Genomic DNA, 25,877 nt, shown 5'->3' on the forward strand with positions numbered 1-25,877 from the left:
CACATGAATATGAAACTAGATATACGATTTTGAAAATGAGGAAATACAAACTGGGATATAGAATTTTTAAAATGCGTACATACAAATCATGATTCATAATTTTTAGATCGCATAAATACGAATCATGATGCGCAATTTTTAGATTGCATAAATAAGAATTATGATGCATAATTTTTAGAATTCGTAAATGCGAATCCCAATGCCTTATTTTAAAATCACGTATAAATACGAAAATCAATGTTTGATATTATAAGCCGCATGAGCAAATCTAGACATTAATCTTAAACTTGCGTGAATACGAATCGCTATATAGGTTTTTAAAAAGGCGTAAATACGAATCACAATATCTGATTTTTAAATCTCGTAAATAAGAATTGCAACGAACAATATTCAAATCGCGTGAATAAGAATTGCAACACGCAAATATGAAAAGCTATGTTTGATATTAAAATCGTGTGAATAAGAATCGAGATATTAGTAGATTCCAGGCTTGGGACCTCTAAAAGGCTTGTCGTTTGAACTACAAAAATCGGATCTATCTGGAGGGCGGGTAAAAAATTCGGAAAATCTTATCTGCTGCGAGTAAAAGGGGAGAAAATAGCTATAATAAGTAAAAATGAGAAAGGATTGCTAGCTATGTAGTTTGAATTTTCTGTTTCGCTTTGAAAATCAGTAAATTTTCTGAAAAAGCGGAATGCTTATAAAAAAAAGTGAAATTTTTAGAAAAATCTGAATTTTTGATAAAAAAAAAACTGAAATTCAAGAGATAAAAGTGAAAAAAGCGGAAATCTGCTAAAAAGCGGAAAAAATCTCATCCCTGTAGGTTAAAAAGCAATCGAAGTGACTGAAAATGTTGGTAAAAATCTATCAGAAGATTTTGAGGTGAAAGTTAGCGACTGTTTTAATTTAAAATGATTGACTGGAGATGATCTACATTGCTCAATTTTTTTTAAATATAGTAGTGGTCAAAGATGTTTAAAATTATATTCAAGAAAAATGTAAATTTCACTGTCTAAATGCTTCTGCCACTTATAATATATCTTATTGATATCACAATATAACATAGAACACTCCCTCCCAGTGTAAAAGTTCATTTTTTTTTCATTTTTGTCCACATTCATGCCTGCTTAAAGCAATTTTAGATCTAAGGCTTTGTCCTTACTCTTAAGGAATATTATTCTGATGACTAAAATTTATTGATTATTTTATTTTTTCTGTAACATATTTTTTAACATGGAAAAAAAATAGATAAATAAAAAAAATTATATGAACTAATAGCTTTATGTAAATCATCAGAAGAAATTAATGGCTCTGCTCGCTTTGAAGAGTTTTTGCAGTTCCTTTTGGATCGCTTTGCAAATCAAACTTGCTTTCATTTAGTCTGAAACTATAAATAAATAATTAAAATTTAGCACACTATACTGCAGTGCAATTACCATATAAAGATGCCAAATATATAAAACCCTCAATTTTGAATTTTTTGTAGCTTACCTGATGTTTCAATTGCACAGCAGCATACTATTAAACTGTTATTATGTTTTCACAAATTGTAATAACTTTAATTACACTGTTTTTATTTCTGTTCAATATTTTAAAAGCTTTTAAATTCAATGACAAATTCTATTGTGTCTGATTTTTGTTCTTCACTGAACAATTTTTGTGATGTCAATGTTAAAGTAAATTATTATTAACAATTAAATTTAAAATGGTAAGTACTATCTTTATTCATTAAAATATTATTAAAAGTGTTCATTAATCAACTATATTTTGTAATAATAATCAATGGAAAATTTTTTGTTTACATGCCTTTGTTAGATTACATGCACATTTTAATAACATAAAAGACATATATTAAATCAAAAAAGAAAATCTTCAACTAATTTTTAAAGCATTTAATCAAAAATAAAACAGTTTTATTAGGGAAGGATTCATCTGTTAAAATACTGCTAACAATTTCATGCCAATAAAGAGAGCAAAAAACAGGAATAATTCATTTTGAACAAGAATAATATCCTAATAACAAATTGTGTTTGCATAAAACAAAACATCAGTAGAAATCTAACCATTTTCTTTAATTATTTTCTTCCTAATAAAATACAAAATTGAAACTGTACAGAACACATTTTAAATTCAATCTAACTTTTTTTTTTCACAAAAATATTTGAAGTAATATAATTTTCTTTGACACTCTATACGTATTTCATTCTGCACATTCTCAGTCAAGCAGGTTAGATTATTATACATATTTGTTTTTTCTTAAAAAATAATCTCTACTACTTTAGGAATTTCTTTATAAAAATGTTTTTGATTCAGTAAACATTGTTGGCATTTTGCACCACTTTTTTTTGTATATCACGAACACAGTTACAGTTTATGCATGTATAGCTGCAATACATCATCACACTGTATCATCTCTCATCAACTTTTTTTAGTCACAGACAACACTATATTTTGGTTTTACATTTATTGGAGTAAATATGGCATACTTCAAACAAATGCTTTCAAAATTCTTTCTTCAATTTTGAACAAAAAAAAAAAAGGCTTCCATTATTTTTGAAAAAGATTGCTTCCATCATTTTTGAAAGAAGGCTTTTATCATTTTTAAAATAATGCTTCTTTCAGTTTTAAAAGATTGCTTCCTTCAATATTGCTTCTTTCATTATTGGAAAAAAAAAAGGCTTTCGTCATTTTTGAAAGATTTCTACCATTATTTTTTTAAAGAATGCGCTTCTATCAGTTTTGAGTAAAAGCTATTTTCTGAAAAAATGTTTTTCTTCTTTTTTTCATTGTTTTTCTGTCTTAAATGCAAGGAAACAAACTGTCGTTTTAAAAATAGAGTGAAGCAAAGTGGGTGAATGTTAGAGCACCGAATCAAAGTGTAAAGAAATTCTTACTAATGTCATTTTATATATTGCCAGTAAAGAGGGGGGGGGGCTACTGGTCGATACCCTTTCCGAGAGTTCCCGTGCTTCCGTGGAAAGAGAATTGCTGGAAATATGGCTGTTCCATTTCTTCAGAAATGGAATTCAGAGGACCTTGATCAGGAGGTGTCAATTCAACTGATTCACCAGTGAATTCTTGATCAAAGTACCGAGTATCTGTATCAGAGGTCACTTGTGGTTTAAAAGGAGGCGTCACCTAAAAAAAAAAAATTTTTTTTTTTTTCAGATTAAAAAAACATTTTTTTTTTTGTGTTTAGCATCAACTTTTTTTAAATTCAGGGTTAGCAACTGTAATTTTCTGAAAATAATAAAAATAATAGGGGGATTTAACTCAATAAAATAACAATGTCAGAAAAAAAAACATTTTAATCAAGAAATTTAACCGATATCATGATTTTTAAATAATAATTTACAAAAAACTCCTTTGGAAAGTAAAAAAACAAAACAATTAATGACATTGGAAAACGACCTAACCAAACTGATATACATGGTTTATGATTGATAATTTATGAACACACACTTTATAGAATATTGCAAGCCTTTGGACTATTATATTGTTTTACTAAAAAAATATTTGAGGATTCCAGGAACTAGTTTTCATTAGGATTCAAGAATTTTAAGCCCTTGTTATGCATTGGTAAGTTTTTCTCTAAGTTCTTTCTATTTTTTGTGCCTGCTTTAATTATCCTTGATGCAATTTTCATATTATTGAAGTCCTTGCCACTATAAATTTTTTTCTTCCATTTAGCCTCACATTTTCTTGTTTTAAGTCTGACAAAAATAGAGTTTTTTCCATTTTTTTTAAAAAAATAATAAAATAAATAAAATTACTCTTTAATAGTACACTTAAAAAACATAGTTTCAAATTTATATCTTAGTTTTCTGTTTTTTAAGTTTTGTTAGGTTTAGACGGAAAGTAGTCCAAATTTTTATTTGTGTTTATAAGAGATCACTCATCAGATTCAGAGCTCAGTTTAGATGATTGGAAAGTGGTCAGAACTTTGATTAAAGATAAATAATATTTAAGGACTTATAATGGCAAAGAAATGATTGAAATTATCATTTGAATTATCATCTATGCCATCCAACATAAGCTCCAATTCAAATTTGAGTGTTCTAGTTATCCAGAATTGTTTTAAAATTTTGATTGATGATGGCATTAATATCTCCATAAATTCTGCTTGTAGTAGTCAAGAAACATATTTTCTTCTGCACTGAGCTTCTAATAAAATTTGAGTGCTCCCTCTATTTGGAAAGTAATCAAAATTCAGAATGAAGATAAATTTTTGATGTAAATTCTCACAGACACAAAAACAAGTTAATAAAATCATAGTAAAAAATAAGATCTAATTTGGGAACTAAATATTGCGTATAAATAGAAAATTTGGGGACTTGTTTCTGATTTCAAAAAGAAGGAAAGAAATGAAAAACTTTCCGAACAGATACTAAAATGAATCAAATATTAAATAGACACAGATCTGTTTGAAACAGATATTAAATAGTACTTAATAGCAAATATAAACAGAGTGTGTTGAATTTAAAAGCTCAAAACATCAGTATGAAGAAAAAAAATCTGTGTAAAAGCGAAGTAAGATAATTTCTCTTTATAAATCAGAAGCTTCACAAAAATTGGATTTAGCTGCAGATAAAGATTTCTTTCATGTTTGATAGTATTAAAAATTACTAATCTTACAGAAAAAACATAAACAATGCTTCTTTTTTTGTGGAAATTACAAAAAACTCAAACTTTTTTCCAGATAGTGAAATTTATTTATAAAAAAAATGAATAATAATAAACAGAAAAAACACATTCGTTTGGATAGAAACGAATGATATTCTTTGATTGTATTGTTTAACTCACATGACTTAATCTTTCTGCTTTATTTATTTTTAACGAAGAGCGATAGAGTCAGTGTAACACACCTTTTTTATTATTATTACAGTGAATTTTAATAGTTTTTACTTTTATTTGTGTTAAGAACCAAATTAAGAAGAAAAAACTTCAGTTTCTGCGTTTTAATTTTTGCGAATAAAAGTGTGTTTGTATATGAAATAAAGTAATTATACCATTACTAAGTCGTAATTCGCAAGAATTAACTTTTGCCACTTTACGTGCAGCATTTGAAACTTTGTCTTTGTTTTCCTGGCTCTTAAGTAAACTGAAGTAAATAGAATATGAAAAAAAAAAAAAAAAAATAAGGGAGGGGGAAAGAAGGAGTATCGAAATAACAGAATAAATAGGTGGCCTGCAGTTCTAGTAAAAATTTTATTGTGGCTGCTTTCCTGAAAAACAGATCAGTTTTTCTTCTTGCTACTCAAAAGAAAAAGTAAAACTTGCTCTATGATTAAACCCTTCAAATATTGATCAGTGACTTGAAGTGTGTAAAATATTTTTAATGATTTAAATACTTCAATAAAAAGAATAAAAGAGTACACTCCAATATAGATTTCAACTTATTTTAAAACTGGTTATTTAAATAACTTATTTTAAAACCTTAATTTCAATTATATAACACAAAATTGAATAACATATAATGAGTTATTTTTTCATAGCATTCAGATTAAATGGTCAAATGGCAAATTTGTTCTTCAACTGTAATAATTTTGAATACAACATTAAATTTGATAATCTTTTATACTCAATTTTTAAAAAAAAAAAATAGTATTTTTACCATAAAAAATGATAAAAATTTAACGGCAAATATATATACAAAATGTGAGAAAAAGAATGCAATATTATAAATCAATCAATACAAAACAAAAATTGTTATAACTCATAAGCAGTAAACAACAACCAACATTTTGAGGAAGTCTAGGTTTAGTTATAGCAAGGTGGTGAAGAGCAAAGGTTGTAGATGGACCGTACGCTACGAACCGGAGCATTCGGTTACGGAGTGCTGAGCAAGACCAAGCTTTAATGTTCACTAAATTGTAGATTTTCTTCTTTTTAAAAATATTGTTTGTTTGAAAAATACATGCATAAGTTTCTATTTTTTAATTATCTATTCTTAGATTAACTTTCTTTAGAGTTAAAAGTTTTCTATGAAAAAGTTTTATTTAAGCTTCAAGCGAATAATCACAAAAAGTTAATGCAAGACAAAAACAGATGGACGACTGACTCTAGAAAATAACCATATGGACTTAGGTCTCTTTTCATTTAGTTCTAGATAAATTCTTTTCAGTTTAGAGAATAATGTCATGTTAATTTTATGATAATAGCCAGGATTTTTTTCTTTAATGAAACATCACTTTGGAATTTACGTAAGCAATTAGAAAATATTTTTTGTCTTGCTTTAACTTACTTTTTAATAAAGGATAAAAAGTCAAGTGCAAATATATATATTTTTTTTACATAAAATTATCTTTAAATTAACAAACCTTATAACTGTGTGAAAATACAGAAAAAGTAAAATAAAAGGTCATTTCGAGTCTGACTAAACAATTAGAACAATATTTTTGAGATTGCCCCTATATTTTGGAGGCCAGGAGTCGTAATCATCATAATTCATTGAAAAAAGATTTATGTTTATTCAGGGACAGTTGGTTTTGTGTCTAATCTTGTAACTTAAACCAATTAATAACTAATTAACTAATAAACCTATTAACATATTTGAGATCACCCTCCTTAGATATTAAGAATTAGTCCAAGTACGTTAAAAACTGATAATTAAATCAAATCAAAATGTTTTTTTTGCATTGCACACGTGAACCTGTGTGTTAAATACTCTCTTAATATAATGTGAAAGTTTATATAAATTTTAATGTAGAATTAAATACTCATTTTTGGTCTTAAAATGTAATTTTAATCTAAGTTTTCATACAAATTTCAGTAGATTTTTTGAGGGTAGTATTTAGAAATAAGACAGAAAGGTTAATTTTCAAAATAATTAGTAAAAATTAGACAATAACCAAAATTTTATGTTAATAACGAGTAACATTAATTCATTTTTAAAATATTTATATATATTTGATTACATGTTATTTGATATTTATTGAAATCAGTTACATCAATATTTTCTGCAAAGCTAAAGTAAGACTTCTTTGTCTCTACAAATATTTGCCAAAAGTGGAATTGACAACTTTCCAATTCCTCTGATTTATCTAAACGTTTATTATTGCTGCAATTTACGTTGTATGTAGGTTTTCATATGTTTATTTTTATCAATAGTTTAAACAGGGTGCGTAGCCAACTCTCAACAAAAAAAGCACCTTTTAAGCACTCAAAAAATATGTTTAAGCACTATATACTTTAACAAAATGCAAAATAATTTTCAAAGACTTTACATGATCATGATAAAATAACTAGTTTCTGACAAATAACTCTTTTCTTGATTATTTTAGCCACCATAAAAAGATCGAGAGATTTTGGTTCAATTTCAGAGGGTGGAGAATGAAGCCTGAAATTGAGAATATCTTGAAAAATGCAGCACTGAGTTGCACATGAGATTGCAAAAATCTCTTCGAATCCAGCTCAGTTGACGCACATATTAACTCCCAAGTATTTAATCAAATATGTAACATGATTGGCGCTACCATATGTTACGGACTGACGGTGGATTGCGATGGAATGAATTGTGAAAACGATGAATAGAACAATGAGAAAACCACGCTTTTGCATAATACGCAGCGAAAAGCGACATGGTAAAGAAAAAATTTTCATTTTTGAAAGGGAAAATTAAGCAATTTTTTTTAAAACAACCCATTAAAAAAGCACTTTTAAGGGCTTTTAAAAAACGAAAATTGAAAAGAATCACCATTAAGCATTTTTTAAAAACGCTATGCACCATGTTTTAGCATTAATAGAGAACTGCTTATCGACAATCTGAGACATTTTAACATTCCTGAAAAACTTGTGAAACTAATATCCCCTACATTAAATGACACCAAATTGAGAGTCAAAATACAGGGAAACTTATCTGAACCTGTTGAAATAAAAAATGGCATAAGACAGGGCGATGCATTAGCATGCCTTCTTTTCAATCTTGTTCTTGAGAAAGTAGTAAGAGACTCAGGAATTAACACTAGAGGAACTATTTTCTCAAAATCTGTTCAAATTATGGCCTATGCTGATGATATTGATATCATAGCAAGAACGCCTAAAGACCTAAAGCAGGCATTCCTGGACCTGGAAAGAGAGGCCAAAAAAATGCACCTCTCAATTAATCAGAGTAAGACAAAGTATATGTAATGTATCAACTATACCGATACATCCACGCACATCGAGATTGGAGAGTATAAGTTTGAAAAGGTGAGCTCTTTTACCTACCTTGGCTCTGAAATCAACTCCGAAAACTCAATTTCCACAGAAGTAAGGAAGAGAGTAACTGCAGCCAACAAGTGCTTTTATGGCATAAGAAAATTCCTTAAATCTGACATCATTAAAAGAGACACCAAGTTGCTAATATACAAAAGCCTAATAAGATCAGTTCTCACTTACGCATCTGAAACCTGGACCTTGTCCCAAGCTGATGAGAGGACCATTGCTGCTTTCGAGAGGAAGATACTCCGGTCCATTTTTGGTGGTGTGTGTGACAAGGGAGTGTGGAGAAGGAGAACTAACTCTGAACTCTACAGGATATTCAGAGAACCGGACATTCTGAAGTACCATAAGATTCAGCGCATGAAATGGGCCGGACACATTGTAAGAATGAATGATGACAGAACAACTAAAAGAATCTTTTTGGCAAGGCCAACTGGAGCTAGAAAGAGAGGCAGACCCCGACTGAGATGGGCAGATTGCCTCCAAAGAGACTTTACCACAATCAAGGTCAGAGACTGGAAAGCCGTGGCATGCAGAAGAAAGGACTGGTGCAGTCTTCTTGAGAAAGCCAGGGTCCACCGAGGACTGTCGAGCTACTGATGATGATGCACCATGTTTAATAACCTCTATTAGTTTGTGTAGAGAATATCTAATCTTCCCCAAAAATTACTTGATGACAATAATTTAATTAATATTTTTCAATTACTAAGAAGACTATCTATTCTTTTGTAATTGTATCTAATAAAAGGTCATTTTTATTTTATTTTAAATTGTTAATTTAAAGATAGTACATATTTCATTAACATTTAATAATGGTATTAGTGAAAGGTGTATTAACAATGAGTCAGCAATAAATAGCAGTGAATTTGGTTATTGACAAGTAATTTTAGTGAATTGCTGAATCAGAGAATGAATGCATAAAAAATTCATGAACCTATAAATTGTGTTACGGCAATCAAGGACAACAGTTTTGCCTTTTTTAAAAATAATTTTAAACAAATTGTTATATATTGAATGGAAAAAACTTTTTAACTATTATTTAAATCTGTAGAATTATAAAAAATAAATAATAAGACCCAATTGATACATTAATGTTCATTAATAAGAACAACTTAAAAGATATTTTATCAAAATTGTGGATATAAGCTTAAAAATTTTGCTAATAATCCCACTATATTTGCAGTAGATGGTGAATGTTTTTTTAGCAAATAAAAATTTATAAAACCTATACGAGGTTCACAATGATACAAGAGAGACTAAATTATGCGGCAATAATTTCAATCAAAATTTCGGGAAAAGCAATTGATTTTGAAAAGTATGAAACTGTTAGCATATGTCTTAAGCACAAATTTTTTTTTTTTTAAACTTTGTGCTTGCATCAGGGAAATCATAAAAGATTCTGTTCATTAAAAATATTACTTACACTAGATATTTATTCTAGATTACTTGAGGTGATATGGTCACTACTTAATGTCTTTTTTAACCTTTAAATCGTTGATTGTTCATATATTTCTCAAATCAACATTTAGAGATGATATAGATTTTATAATTTTCTGAAAGAAATATTATAATTTTAAACATAAAAAGCAATTTTATATAGCGATACGACAACACCAGCAAGACAATTCAAGGGGGGGGGGGGAAATAAATTCTTTTTTTAAAATTCAGATTCTTTTTACAAAATAGAGTAAAGGGCACCTTTCTCAATATCCGCCGATCAGAATGTTTCTTCTTCCACCTTCACTGTATTAGTGTAAGACAATCTGAAAGGTTTGCACTATGATTTCAGATTAAATTATTTGATCCTTCCTCATGTTCCAGTTTACAGTGTAGGATGCAGCCCTTTGCTGTTTACATTACCATGTTGTTATATAAACCTCAGCATTTCTTTAAAAAGATAAGTGATGTTGGCTACTGATGAGTGGCAAAATTTTTAATTTTATTTTATTTATAATTCATTCTTTTTCTCATATTTTATGTTATATGTGCTCTGATTTTTGCAGGCTGTTTTCTATTTACATTACATTTTGAAATTATTAATTTCTAAATTATAATTTATATATACATAGCATAATAAATAAATACAAAAAGAAATAAAACATGAAGAAAATTAAGAAAAACAATAAGTTTTATTTACTGTGCATAAGCTGCCAGTAATTAGAACTCAAAAAATAAGTTCAAAATGTAGAGAAAACATGGATAAAATTACAGAACAATTAAAACCTTTTTTCATTGTTCTGTAATTTTTTCCATGTTTTCTCTACATTTTAAACTTATATAGTTAATAATATAGAATGTAACTTGACCTTTTTTTCTAAAAGATCTTGCCATGGCATAGAACGAAAAAAAGGATCTAGCATAACTTCTTTTGCATCATCTGGACCACCTCCAAGCCTTTAATATAAATATAAAAAATACATATAACTTTTCAATTAACTATAAAACCTTTTTAACTTAATGCTTAAAGAACAGACTTATTAGATTATTTCAATGATTAGATTAGATTGTGATTTTAAGTGTTAAAAAATTAAAATAAGCTGTGGTAAAAAAAGATTTCATTCTTAAAAAATATACAGTAGGGAACCGATTATCCGGAACAGTCGAGTACATCGCTATTCCGGATAACTGATTTTTCCGTTTTTCTGAATCGCTACAAAAAGCCGTTCTTTTATTGTTAAATCCAATTAAAAAATAAATATTTGGAAATAATCTTAAAAATAAGAAAAAACGATGAAGTAATACACTAATGATTATTTCTAAAATGATGGTAAGGTAAACATCTTTAAAAAAAGAAAGAAAAATCGTAAAATATTATGAGGAAATTTTTTATTATTTTTTTTAAATGGCAAGAAAATTTATCGAATTTCGTTCCGGATTTTTGGTTTTCCGATTTCCGGATAACGGGTTCTGTACTGTATTACGATTATTTGCATGCACAGTGCGAAAAATTAAAAACGGACCACCCTAAATAACTTTTGATCTTAATAATCAGATCTTCCCTTTTTTAATCTTAATGGCTCAAGGGGGTGACCTCAAATGTGCTAATTAATTGGAGCAGATGATATTTAAAGTTACGAAATCAGATACAAAGCTGGTGTAATTGTACATATGTATATAAAAATGTAATTCTTATAATTTATGTAGATGACATAATTATTTTTGCTAAAACTAAAGATGAAGTAGACAGTGTTATTAAACTTCTAAGTGATAATTTTGATTAAAAAACTCGTAAGTTGTTAGGTGTTGAATTTGTCCAAAATGATGGTGAGATGTTAATACGTCAAAAGAGTTACATCCAAAAAGTTTGTAAAATGTTTTCTAGCTTTAAATTTCCTATTTCATCGTTGCCAATTACTAAGGGTAACTTATTATCAAAAGCCGATTGTCCATCTTCTAAAAGTGAAGTGGATGAAATGGCAAAATTGCCCAGGGTTCATACAGAGATCAGAAGAAGAAATCCAAGGAATCCAAAATTTAAAAACTTTGCATAAAAGACAACCAGATAGTTTTTTTTTTTTAAATCAAAAAGCAGTTACTATAAAGAACTTGCAAAAATGTATATTTTGCATAAGATATTTTTTTCTAGCCTTTTTGAAATAAATTTTGACTTTGTCAAACTTCATCAAGAAAAATAAATAAAGCTATCACTTTCACACATAAATACATTTTCCAGCTTCAAATATTTCAATAAATCTTGTTAAAGCACATAGTACAGATGTTAAAGATTAACATAAAAACCTACCAATCTTATATTTTAAAATTTGAAGACATAAAATCTAAGGCATTTATACAAAGAAAAAAAAAACAGTAAATCATTAATTAAGTTTGCTTGTAACATGTAAAATTATTTGCTGTTATTTTTTTTTTTCTAACTCTTCCAATTCAATTTTTTTTTCTTTTTAAGTTTTCCTTAAACTATTAGATTTTCACAACTAAGTCATCATTTCATTCCCCTGCTTGGACAACAAATTAATCAGCGTACTTAGTAAGTTCATCTATGCAACACAATAATCTAAGGAGTTTCTAAGGACTAATTTGTAAATCTAAGTAGTTCCTAGTACTCCTTGGAGACCTTTTAATTTCTGAGGAGTATAAGGAGTCTGTACGAACTCTGCGTTTCGGAACGTTTTGGGTTGTTTGGCTTATATTGCTAATCGCACAAGACCGGATATTTCCTATGCGGTAAATATATTATCACATTTTCAAGAAAACCAAGGTTTAAAACACTGGAATACTTTATTAAGATTATTAGGTTATGTTTAAAACACTCAAGATCATTTCTTAAAATTGTCAAATATTGAAGAATTAAATGTAAATTGTTACTATGACTCAGATTTTGCTGCTAACAGGGATGACAGAATATCAGTAGGTGGTATAATATTGTTTTTAGATAAAACTGTGATATTCTGGAAAACTTTCAAACAAAAAAGTTTGAGTCTATCTACAATGGAATCAGAGTATGTGACTTTAACTGACGCTGCCAAAGAGGCAATGTGGATTAATCGTATAATAGATGAGTGGGGAGAATTAAATTTAAAAGACTTACATTTAAGTGAATGTATTATACTTAGTGACAATCAATCTGCTATTGATTTTTTGCATTCACCTATTGAAAATAGTTGAATGAAACACATCGACGTAAGGTATCATTTTTTAAGAAATTTAATTTATGATAAATTTTTCACTGTTAAATATGTTAGGAGTAAGTTTAACTTAGCGGACATTTTTACAAAACCTTTAACTAAGTTAGAAGTTGAAAAGTTTTGTTCAAAAGTATTTGTGAAGGTTTAATCTTTTAGATGGTTTCAGGAACGAAACTACTTAAGTATTAGTTTAAAGAAATTAAAAAAAAAATTTTAATATTATTTTAGTTCATTGAAGATTTTGATAAACTGTGTGTGTGTGTATTTTTTTTTGTAAAAGTTGAAAGCATGAGATGGGGCCGCATGTTAGACAAATAAAGGTATAAGGTTCGATTTTTGTTAGTCGTCGAAGATCTCATGCATTCAACTTGCGTTGGTGACGTCATGGTCTACGGGGATCGACCAGTTTATTTTCATTTGATGTTGTTCGTTCTTGCGTGGATCATGTCATCCGTTATCTGTATTTAAGCTTCTGTTGAAGCAGTTTATTTTGTATTCTTTCTTTTCCGTTTTGCCACTCTGTTTGTGACTGTTTGCTTACTAATGTTTTTAAATAAACTTATTTCTTCAGAAACTTCGTTTTTCTTTTTACTTTGTTTTATTGACAAACAGATATGATATTCTGCAACAATCCCGGATGTCAAAATCGACCTACCATGGCTGGAATTCGACCCCTGAGCCACCGTATCTCTTTTCAGGGTAGTTGCACTGAATGCAAAATGGTTTTCACAGCAGTGAATTCACACTTTTTTCCATGTAATATGTAAACTAAACTCAATGCTGTGGCAGCTTACAGACAGTCAAGGCATATTGTTCCCATTTGTGCCTCTGGGAAGCAGGACCAGTTTCTGCGGCCGAACGTGGACCCCCCCCCCCACTGTTTAGCCCCAAATCATAAGTGTAATATCTACAAATAGAAACTAAAGCACACCTCTTTTTTGGATCCTTGACAAGCAATCCACTTAACAAAGACTTAGCTTCAGGTGATAGTGACTTAGGAAATTTAACTTCTTCTATCAGTATCAATTCAAAGAGAATGTCATGGTCTCTGTTATAAAATGGCAACCGTCCACACATCATTTCGTACATGACTACACCCAGACCCCACCAGTCAACAGCACGGCCATAATGCGTATCCTCAAGAACCTGTAAGTAAATGGCATGAAAACGAAAAGTGATAGATTAACAGAAATTCAACAATGAAAAGGTACACAAAAATTAGGTAAGTATCAAAATAATTCCTTAATTATATTGTTTCATAGTATATTTGATTGAAACAATCACACCTAATGCGTTGTTTTAAACTGATTGATTTAAACATCATTGAACGTTATGGATACATTTTTTCTCATATGCAATTGGACAATCAAATCATATTAGTTATTACATGATAAAAGGCTTGTCTTAAGAGGATCTTTTAAGAGAAGCCTTAAAATTAGGAAAGCAGAATTCAACAAGATTACATTTAAGCTTTATTGTTTTTCCTTTTAAAAAAATTGAACCAATTTAAATGAATTTTATTCAAAATCCCAAAAAATATTAATGGAAGAATAAAAAAAAAACAAATACAGATTTATGTAAAAAAAATATTTAAGTTAAATTTTCTTATATTTTTTAGTAAAAAGTGCAATGACCTCTGGTGCCAAATACTCTGGAGTCCCACAAAATGTCTTGGTTGTTGCTCCATAACTAATATCCTCCTTGCAGAGTCCAAAATCAGCTATTTTTATGTGACCATCCTTATCAAGAAGTAAGTTTTCAAGCTAAAATAAAAAATCATTATTTCATCAAAATATTTTCCTAAAATATTAGCTTTATTTTTGCTAACTGATTAAAGAATGAATTTGAAAAATGCACATGTCTTCTTTTGTTTTAGACTTAAAAATTCTGGTCACTCAGCTATCAGAAGAAAAAAATTATTTCTAGACTAGACCAATTTTTTAGACTAGCTATCAGTAACTAGAAGTACAACAACACAGAAATATATATAGTTAGCGCTCACAAATTTCAAAATAGTGCTATTTTAGGGGTTTTCTACTGCATTCTGTATAGGTATATAATATTAACAGGGGTTTGTCTGTTTTTTTTTTAGAGGTACCTATTTTGTGAAAATTTAGACATAATTTGTGAAATTTAAAAATTATATTAAAAACTCAACACAAAAATATTGTTAAGCACGAAAATATTTTCAAAAATTGTCACTTGCAATAAAAATCATTTATGACAGGTGAATTTCTGTATATTTTTCTCCATATAATTTTGCAATTTTGCTATTGTAAAATTGTGGGCTTAAAATTGCATCCAATTTTAAAATTCCATAAAAGTCATTGTCCATAGTTGAATTTCAACTTGAATTTAATAAAAACATGCATTTAACAGTACTAGCACTAAAACTCATTTTCATTATGAGAACATTTTCAACAGGTCATACAGAAAAAAGCTTCACAGAGAAGAAAAAAAAGTTTCATAAAGAAATAAAGGTCTATTAGAATAAATTTACAATAGCGTTTAAAATAATGTTCAAATGTTTATAATAATGTTCGAATTTTGACTTTCTGTAAAGTTTACAAATGGAGACCTTCGTTGTTTCATTTAAAAAAACTCAGCTAAAACAAAAAGTTCACTTTGATATGGTGTGAGCGACCGGTTAAGTTTACCATATTGCAGTATCTGACCAAACAAATGCTACTTTTTCGTAAAAGACATCTAGCAAAAAAGCTCCTCTTTTCCCTAGATTGCAACGAGAATGGAGTTTGCCAGGAAACTTGCTTTATTAAAAGTTTTCTTGCGAAATTTCCTAATGTTGAATTTGTGAAGGTACCGCTATATGGTAGTAAATATACACTGGACAGACCCCTGATTAATAAAATTATGTATGAATTACTATTAAATGAAAAAAAAATTAACACTTAAGGACGAAATTAAAAATTATGCAATACTGAAATTTTATACTTCATTGCAAAATGATTAAATTGATAACTTGGAATCAATATTCTAGTTTTGGCTTGAATTTGAAACTGCCCTCCTAATAAATTTTAGCCAAAGAAAAAGAGAAAAAAGGACTTAGAAGGACAATTTAGATTTTCAAAAAAATCTAAATTGTCCTCCTAAGTTTACACACACACATATATATATATATATATATATATATATATATATATATATATATATATATATATATATATATATTTTAAATTTTATTTTAAATATATTTTATAAATATATGTTAGAAAATATACTTTAAAAAAAAATTTAGGAGAAACATTCATAGTAAAATTGACATTTAGACGACACAAAAAATAATTTGCTAATCTTCTTAAAACAATAAAAAAAAATCAGTTAAACAGAATTCATTCAGATACAGGATCGTGCTAACAAGAGAGAAATTTTATATTAAGTTTCTTAAATTAGTAAAGTCTGAAATTTTACAAAATTAAAACGTTTTATAGCAGAAAATTAAAGGAATTCACACCAAGTGTCAGTTCTCAAAGCTTATTTAATATTTTATGCATTTAAGACTTGCAATAGATATTGAGTAATAATGAATATTAAAAAATCAATAATGTAATAGAAAGTAGTAGACTCAATTGAAAGGGTAAACAAGTTTTGAGCTATCATCTTTATGTTTAAAAAAAAAAAAACTAAGTATCCACAATTTTAAAAAATATCCCCACCCTTCTACTATCTATATCACGCCTGTATAATTTTTGCCTCTACACGGTACCCAATATTAAGAACTTTGCTTTGTATCTTTCTTTCAAGATTATTATAATTTATTATTGAAAGAATATAAAATACCAGGACCGGAGGTTATTGATGGAATCAGCATATTGAGGTTGTTGTAAGCAGTCTGACTGATGCATTGCCTTGTCTTGTTCGCTTGATTTTGGCAACTGTTTATTTTTAATTGTATAGAAAATGTATCAATAGAAGCCTTCTTTTTTTCCTTTCAAAATATTAAAAAAAAATTTCTCTCAAAAAATGATCTTTTTATTTATAATTTAATTTCAACACGTTATCAGCACGAAGCTCTGTGTAAGTAAACATTAGAAATTCGGATATAAGAAGATAAGCAGCAGAATAGCACAACTCGCCACCATGGAAGATTATAAATTGAAGAAGCTAAATGGTGAGAATTATCATGCATGGGCAATATGTGCCCACGCACTGATGGTGCAGAAGAAATGCTGGGAGGCAGTTGAGCCTGGCTACGGCCTTACGGAAATGTCCGAAGGTGAGAGAAAAAGAAAAAAAAAAGATGAGGCATTAACCCTAATGTTTTTGATTGTAGAAGACACGTTTTTGGATGATATTGGCGACTGCGCCAAGGCGAGGGATGCGTGGGTTATATTGAAAGATATGCACACTAGATTTGGATTGCTGCATGTTTTGCAGTTAATGAAGGACTTTAACATAGCCTTGAAGCCTGGTGAAACAATTCAATCATACTTGACTAGATTGATTGAAATACACCGAAAACTGTGGAGTGGTGGTTACGCTTTCACCGACAGGGAAGTTGCCCTCGTCATGTTAATAGGTCTGCCGAAATCATAGGAAAGCTTAATCCTGAACTTAGAAAAGGACAAAGATAACTTGACAACAACCATTGTGAAGTTTAGACTTTTAGTTGAAGAAAAAAGAATACATAGAAATGTGCCCATTGCTGAAGAGCAAGAGGAATGTGCACTTCACACAAAAAACTATACTCAAAAAAGACCAATGCAGACAAACACTGTGAAGAAATGGACAACAAAAAGAAACAACGAAACAGCTTCAAACTGGAAGAAAACTGTCAGGTGTTTTAGCTGTGAAGAATGGGGTCACATCTCCAAAAATTGTGAAGAAGCACAACAAAGAAATCAAAGCAGTGCCAAGACTGCTATAGATTTAACACTCGGACGGCCGAATATTCGGTAAACCCAGAACGGCCATAAGCGGTCAAATTGACCGGTCCTTAAAAACATTGATAAAAATTGAATGTTAAGGTATATTAGGTTAGATATTGTTATTTTCATGTTCTCATATGAATCATAGTCTAAAATATTTAATTTTATTCATTTATTGAAAAAAAAAACATATTGAGTCAGTGGTTAAATGATAAAAAATAATTGTACTAAAGTAAGATTTAATGCATTTTAACTCTTTTTAAACACAATAAGAGGTGTTCGGGCTAATATCTATTTAATATTTATTATGTTACAATCATTATTTAATTGTGATATGTTAATAGTAATTGGGGTAATAATTAGAATACATAATAATTTACTCACAAAAGCGATAGCTCAGTCTTTTTCACAAGAAATACATACACTAATTTTTTTCACTTTTGCGGTACATGGTCCACAGATATATTTCTTGCAGTTTTCACACATATTGACTGTTTTATTACCTTTACAATTCTCTGCTACTTGACATTGTTTCCTTTTTATACCATGCGTTTTTGGATCAGTTGAAATGTCCTTCTTAGGAATTATTTTGCGCATGTCAAGATGTTTTTTTCTTAACTCATCTGATAATTTCAAAATAAAGTCTCTGCGACTTATGTTGATATCGATCAGTTCCTTATATAAAACCCACGCATTTATGGCTGCTAAGTCAAGAATGTTGAAGAATACATGAACTGGCCAACGTCTTGAACAGGATTTCACAGAATATTTTCTTGCCATCTGATCTACCACATCAACACCATATTTCGTAGAGTTGTAATATGTTATGACTTCCGGAGTCTTTTTCTCTGTATTTGATGCATTCAAATTTGGGTGGAGGGAGCTCAGAAGAAGGACATTTTTCCTTTTTTTGCACTGATATGAGGTTAATGTTATGCCATTACTGTGCACTATTTTGCTGGAAAAAAGTTCATCCTTTGTTTTCTTGAAGCTTTCGGGAATTTCTTTTTTTGCTCTATTGATTGTACCTACCAAACTAATGCTTTTCTGTTTCAAGTTTTGAGCTAAATTCAGGGAGGTAAAGAAATTGTCCGTTGTAACATTTCTCCCACTATTATAAAATGGCTCCATCAGTCTGTATACTGCATGCTCTCCAACAGTCATTGCTTCAGGACGTGTCTCATCTTTTCCAAGATAAGGAAACGCATTCGAAATATATTTTGATGACACATCTGTAGCTAACCAAAATTTAATACCAAATTTATCTGGTTTATTTGGCATGTATTGAAGAAATTTGCATCTAACTTTAGTTGGAAACAGTTGTTCATCAATGCAGATATTTTCTCCAGGTTTATAACAAGATAGGCAATTTTCAATGAATTGCTCCCAAATTTCGGAAACGAGAGCAAATTTATCAGCCACTAGCCGCTGCGATCTCATTGATTTCAAATCAAATCTTAGGTATCTAAGAATTTCCTTGAATCTATTTCTTGGCATAGTTTCAGGAAAATAATTATGTCCCCATTTCTTTGACCACAAAGCATCAATTGAAAGTCCTTTTGCAAGTAAAGCACCTCGAACATAAAGCAAAGAAATAAAGGCATCTAGTTCTTCTAAAGAAACTTTCCAGTTGATATTTTTGCACCTCGCACTTTCTGCTTCTGTGCACTTCTGTATATGCTTCAACATCTTTTTATTTATAAGCAGACGCCATGTGCTGCTTGCAGAATTAATGTTGATATTTCTTTTCGCAAACGATGTGGGTCCACTTTTTTCCTTCAAAACATTCTGTGTGGGCAGTCTTCCGGGAATATTTTGCTGAAGATATTTCCAAACAGTTCCATTTTTCGTTATTTCTTCCTCAGAGTTATTATTAGATAATATAGAATCATTCAAATTATCTCTCTTTTTACTTAATCTTGGTTTGAAAGAACTGCATTTATTTTTCCCTTGAACTTTTTTCCGACTTTGAGCAGGCAATAATTCTTCATCTGGTTCAGAATCACTATTAGAACTTGATTGACAATCACTTTTATCGCCACAGTTTTCAACATCAATTGTATACAAAGAGTCTTTTTCATCATCAAAATTACATTCATTCTTCTCATTATCAGAATTATTAGCTTCAGAACCAGAATCATCTGACGAAATAGTTTGCATCATCTGCAAAATTTCTTCTTGAGTAAGCAAATTTTTTCCCACAGTTCTCCGGGACATTTTGAATTACAGAAAGAGAAACGATAAATAATAAACAATATGTAGATAAAAAAAAGAAAGAAAACTTTCCAGTAAATTTGCTCACTTAGTTAGAAATAACATATCACAACCTCCGAGTTCAAATTCAATAGTCTAAATATGATGCACGCCTTCCGAAGGAGACAAACGAACATTCCAAAGATTCGCGCATGCGCAGATTACTTTCGAACAGGTGTGACTGAAGGTCACCCTCTATCTTTCTTTCGACTATTCACACCCCTTCATTTTAGTATAATTAATGATGCTTTAAAAATGACAGTAACAGAAATAACTAAAACCGGTCATTTTGACCGGTATTGGCCATTTTAGGTATATTGTAAATTTACACAAAAACTAATCAAAATAAATGAGTGAAATTTCTTGTGGATGATGTTTATTAATATTTAGGAAAAGTCAGAAAAAATCAAAGAAATCGGTGAAAACCAAAAAAAATTAAACGCGTTTCAAATCGTTTTGCGGTCAAAATGACCGGTCCGGCCGTTCTAGTGTTAAAAAGGAACTGGGCCTTATTAACAAACAAATTTAAAGCTGAAGACTCAACAATCTGGATTCTAGACAGTGGTGCTACAGAGCACATGACGTCAGACAGAAAGAAATTCGAATCGTTGACTGATTACACCTCAGTAGTAGAAGTGGCGAATTCTGAAAAAGTTCAAGTTACCGGAACAGGAAACATGACAAGAAGATTCTACCAAAAGCAACATTAACCTTGCAAATGTATTATATGTACCCGACTTGGGTGGAAATTTGCTGCCGATTGGCAGGATTGAAGAAAAAGGTTTTAAGAATGAATTTGTCCATGAAGCAAAAATACGGGCAGAAACTGGTGAAATTGTTTTGAGAGCTAGAAGACAGGGAAGACTATATATTATAGAAGAAGATTGTCCTGCAGCATACATTTCAACGATCCAATCGAATGGACTCTGGCATCGCAGGCTAGGACACCCTTTCCCAGGCACTTTGAGAAACATAATAACCACTAAAAGTAAACAAGAATCCAATCTTGAAACAAACAAGCCATGCTGTGTACATTCAAGGAAAGATGAATCGCAAGAAATTTCCAAAAATCTCTAACACACGTGCTGAAGAAACATTAGAAATTGTGCACTCTGATGTAGTGGAAAATATTTCACCGCCATCACTGGGAGATTCAAATTACTTTGTTGTGTTTACCCATGATTTTTCTCATTACTCTACAGTGTATCCAATCAAAACTAAACATGAAGTCATAATGAAGTTTGATGAATACAAGAGAATGGCTGAAAATTGTCACAAAATTTTTTAGAAGTGATAATGGAGGTGAGTTTAAGTCACGAAACTTTAACAACTATCTTATCAAACATGGAATTCAAAGGCAGCTAACTGTGCCGAAATCCCATCAACAAAATGGAATTTCAGAAAGGATGAACCACACTTTGATCAACATAACCAGATGCCTTCTCATAGAATCAGGAGCAAAGCCAGAATTCTGGGCTGAAACTGTGCACAGTATCTTATGTCCAAAATAGACGCCCATCTACTGCAATTGGAAGAAGTATGCCAGAAAAGTTATGGTCAGGTAAAGAAACGAACTTGGATCACTTGAAAGTTTTTGGATGATGGGCCTGGAGTCATACACACTTATTTCAAAGGTGGGGCAAATTTGACCCAAAGGCCATAGAATGTATCCATATTGGGTATCCAAGTGGTATCAAAGGATATAAACTCTGGGATCCAGAAAAAAAGAAGTTTTTTATCAGCAGAGATGTGCTCTTTGAAGAAGATGTCTTCCCTTTCAAGTTGACCAAAGAAGGGCCCTATGAAGATAAGATTTCCTTATTTATTGGAAATGAAGACACAGAAATTATGAACTCAAGTGAAGAAGAATCAGATGAACATCCAAATTCTCTACATCGCCAGAAGAAAAAGATCTGAATCCAGACACAAACGCCATCAATCAAGATGAATACCAAAATAATGTTTGTGGAGATCAGACATATCAGCAAGTTGAAATGTCAGAGGAGTCCAACCAACTAAAACATGATCAAGAAGATACAAATAATCAAGTCTGTCGAAGTGATTCTGTCAGAAGAAGCATAAGAGCTATTAAAACCCCTGCACACCTGCAAGATTATGTACTTAAGGCAAAAGAAGCATGTTCCGCAAATGCAAAGCAATTCTATAGGGAAAGGGAATAGGATACATTGGAAAAGGTTCTAACATCACAAGAAGCAAATTTGTGGCAAAAGGCCACAGATGAAGAAATTAAAAACTTACGTTGCGCCCAAACGTGGGAGCTTGTTACCAAACCACCAATTGTCAAGCTTATTCTAGATGGATATTTCGGAAAAAGAAAGCTGAGACAGGAGATTGTGATAAATTTAAAGCTAGACTGGTAGCTGAAGGTTACATGCAAGTTCCTGGAATTGACTTTCAAGAAACATTCTCTCCCGTGCTCAAATTAAAATCTATCAGGATCTGTGGAATGTGAAATGGATATTCATCAAATGGATATAACTGCTGCTTACATTCATGAATGGTACTCTAAAAGAAGACATTTACATGAAACAGCCTGAAGGAGCTATAGTGCCAGGCAAAGAACATCTTGTCTGCCACCTTAAAAGAAGCCTATATGGATTGAAACAATCTGGAAGAGAGTGGAATGCATGTTTCGACACCTTTTTGAAAGATTATGGATTAACACGTTCTAAAAGTGATTCATGCATTTACTATTATCCAAATAAAACACTCTACTTTGGCATAGATGTAGATGATATGCTTATTGTTGGAAATCCAGAAGTTATAGACATGTTTAAACTTAAGGTTAAACAAAAGCTTAGAGCAAGAGACCTTGGAGAAGTAGGTGAAATTTTATCGATGAAAGTGAAAAGGTATGCTGATGGATCCTAAACCTTAGACCAAACATCCTATGTTGAAGAAGTATTGAAGACCTTTGATGCAACCTTACTCAGCGAATCATTAACTCCCTTAGACCCAAGTGTTAAACACTATAAGTTAACCGATGCTGAGTGGAAGGAAAATAAAGAAACATCAAACCAAATTCCATACAGGCAGGCCGTAGGTAGTTTACTGTATTTTGCCAGTGGTACTCGTCCTGATATCGCTTATAGTTCAACTTATATGAGCCAATTTAACGAAAGACCTTCTGAAAACCACTGGCGAAGTGTCAAACACTTATTCAGGTATCTTAAACGATCAAAACATCTTTGTTTGACAGATAGAAAAACCCGAAAGAAGCTAGAAGTAATTTCCGATGCAGACTGGGCAGCAGATTGCATTGTCAGAAAATCATTTAGTGGTTATGTGGTCATTCTTGGGGGTGCTGCAGTGTCTTGGTCCAGTAAAAAACAACACTGCACTGCCTTCTGCAGAAGCTGAATACCTGGCGATGGCCCATGCCACCAAAGAAGCATTGTGGATAAAGAGTTTACTGTTTGATCTCAGTAAAGAAACGTTTGTACCACCTCCTGTACTAATAAATGTTGATAACCAGGCAGCTATGTTCATAGCTAAAAATCAAACTACGTCTGATTGGAGTAAACACATAGATCTTGGGTATCATTTCATACGGGACAATGCAGATCAAAAAATTTTCGACTTTCAATATATTAATTCATGAGATAATGTAGCTGACCTCTTAACAAAAAACATTTCGAAGAAAGTACTGAATAATTTGAGGACTCAGTTAGGTTTTATAAAATAACTCTGATATATTATGTATATGTGTAGTGATCATTCCCGTGCCCTAGTAAGGGGGAGTGAAAGAATATAAAATACCAGGACCGGAGGTTATTAATGGAATCAGCAAATTGAGGTTCTTGTAAGCAGTTTGACTGATGCATTGCCTTGTTTTGTTTGTTTTGATGTTTATTTTTAATTTTATAGAAAATATATCAATAGAAGCGTTCTTTTTTTTCCTTCAAAATATTAAAAAAAAATTTCTCTCAAGAAGTGATCTGTTTATTTATAATTTAATTTCAACAATTATAACAAACTGATAAAATTGTGTTAAGAACCAGGTAGATAATTAACAACTAACTGAATGATCTCTTAAACTTTCATTTATTATTGAATGACAATCATATAATAAGCATTCCAGAATATAAAAATCATAAAACTGGAAAATTTATTAAAAGAAAAACATTGATTAGAAAATGTTACTCAGTTTGAAGATAAGATTCGATATTAGTAACTTCAATATCCATAATTCCATATCCAATATCCATAACTTCAATATTCAAAAAAAGAAAATCAATAACACTTGAAAGAAGTAAATTGTCAAAGCAATTATCAAAAATAAACTTGTAAAAAGTTAATCACTTCACCATGTGGAGAGATTTAAGATTATTGAAATGTTTATTTCAATCCTTTTTGAATAAAATGAAAAAGAGATATTTTTTTTTAATTAATAAATTTAAATATCATAAAATTTGTTGCTACATTGCATTTGCTAAATCCATAATTTGTATCAGATAAATTATATTTTTTAAAAATTTGCTTATAAAAAAATAAGTGTTTTATTGTTCCTTTCTCTCTATAAAATAAATAAAAAGTATTCAAAATTCCTAAATCCACAAATCCAGTTGGAAATTGGAAGCTTTAATATTTTATACAGTTTATTTACAGTCTCTGGGATGTAAATTTTGCACTTTCAGAATTACAAATAAATTTTATAAAAAAAAATAAAAACGGCTGAATTTTGCCTGAAACATAAAATTTGAAAAACATGTTTTTTAACTTACAAGTTCAACTTCAATAAAAATTGCCATTTTAGGGAATTATAGTAGATAAGATAAAAACTAAATTATGATGTATTTTTATAAGCATATTTTGTAATTTTATTCCAAACTATATGACACTTCTATTACTTGATTTATATGTTCATTAGCTACAAAAATAGTTCTAATTACTTAGATAATCTTCAAGAGACAATCACATAAGAGAAGATAGTTACCTGACCTATTTAAAATTGCAATGCGTTTTAATATTTTCTTAAAATTGTTTTTTGATAGTTATTTTTATTTTTTGCTTACATGATAAAAAAAATCCAAAAATAGAACACATATTTTCGAGTTTGAATTTAATCAGCAATTAGAGCAGAATGATAACTTTTTTCTGACATTTAAAGTTTACATTATGAAGTATTTTTTGCTTTCAGTTTAATTCTTTTCCCATAGTTATTTAATTATTTATAAATTTAGAACTTTAATATAATTTGTTAATTTCCTCCCACTTGTCATATAATTTAGCAAAAATCCAATTTATATTAGACAATTACAATATTTATGAACTTTTAAAAGGATAATATAACTGATTGTTAAGCATCAAATAAAATTTTTTAAAAAAAAAATGCAAAGTTAAAATACTAGTTTAAAACTAACTGTTCCAATTTTGTAACATTAGCATTTTTAAGAGTTCTATTTTAGATTGCGTATACGTTATTGTATATGTCATCCACTTACTGATATTAAGACACTTATTCAGGAAAAATAATGATGTTGAAATAGAAAAGGGGGGATGACCGTGTCTGTTGAATAACGTTGATTTATTGTTAATGCATTCATTATTAGTATTTCTCATTTTTGTTGAAATTCTTACTATCAAAAAAGAAATTCTTTCCGGTAAGTTCATGGGTTTTACTTTTTCTTGCACTATTTGAGAAGAAATTTAACAATAAAGATTTTTTAAAAGTGTTCCGAACAACAGTAATGAATAGATTCTTGCTATAGATAATTTCTCATTCTTGTGATTTATATATTATTTCCAAGAAGCGTTTGTTGTTATCCAAGGAGTTAAAGAATAACAGGCACTTTTTTTCTTCTTTAATTTGTCTCATTTACAAAATTTGCTTGCTTTTAGCACCATGTCTGGGAGATACATAACAATACAA

At 30.0% G+C, this 25,877-nt stretch overlaps 1 protein-coding gene across 4 annotated transcripts in view; it reads right to left on the reverse strand.

Moving 5' to 3' along the window:
- Positions 1-1,877: 1,877 nt before the first annotated feature.
- Positions 1,878-25,877, reverse strand: part of Akt (AKT serine/threonine protein kinase) — a 46,349-nt gene continuing 22,349 nt past the window's right edge. For all 4 annotated transcript variants that reach the window (XM_087152537.1, XM_087152534.1, XM_087152535.1 and 1 more), the window contains exons 9-12: positions 14,480-14,608; positions 13,777-13,991; positions 10,509-10,596; positions 1,878-3,138 (exon numbers count right to left, since the gene is read on the reverse strand). In XM_087152537.1, the coding sequence (XP_087008663.1) occupies positions 2,935-3,138; positions 10,509-10,596; positions 13,777-13,991; positions 14,480-14,608 (636 nt within the window). In that variant the 3' untranslated portion in view covers positions 1,878-2,934. The remainder of the gene's footprint in view (positions 3,139-10,508; positions 10,597-13,776; positions 13,992-14,479; positions 14,609-25,877) is intronic.

The sequence above is a fragment of the Parasteatoda tepidariorum genome, chromosome 9 (genome assembly GCF_982258835.1).
Source record: "Parasteatoda tepidariorum strain Cologne lab strain chromosome 9, Ptep-v5.0, whole genome shotgun sequence".
NCBI classification, from domain to species: domain Eukaryota; kingdom Metazoa; phylum Arthropoda; class Arachnida; order Araneae; family Theridiidae; genus Parasteatoda; species Parasteatoda tepidariorum.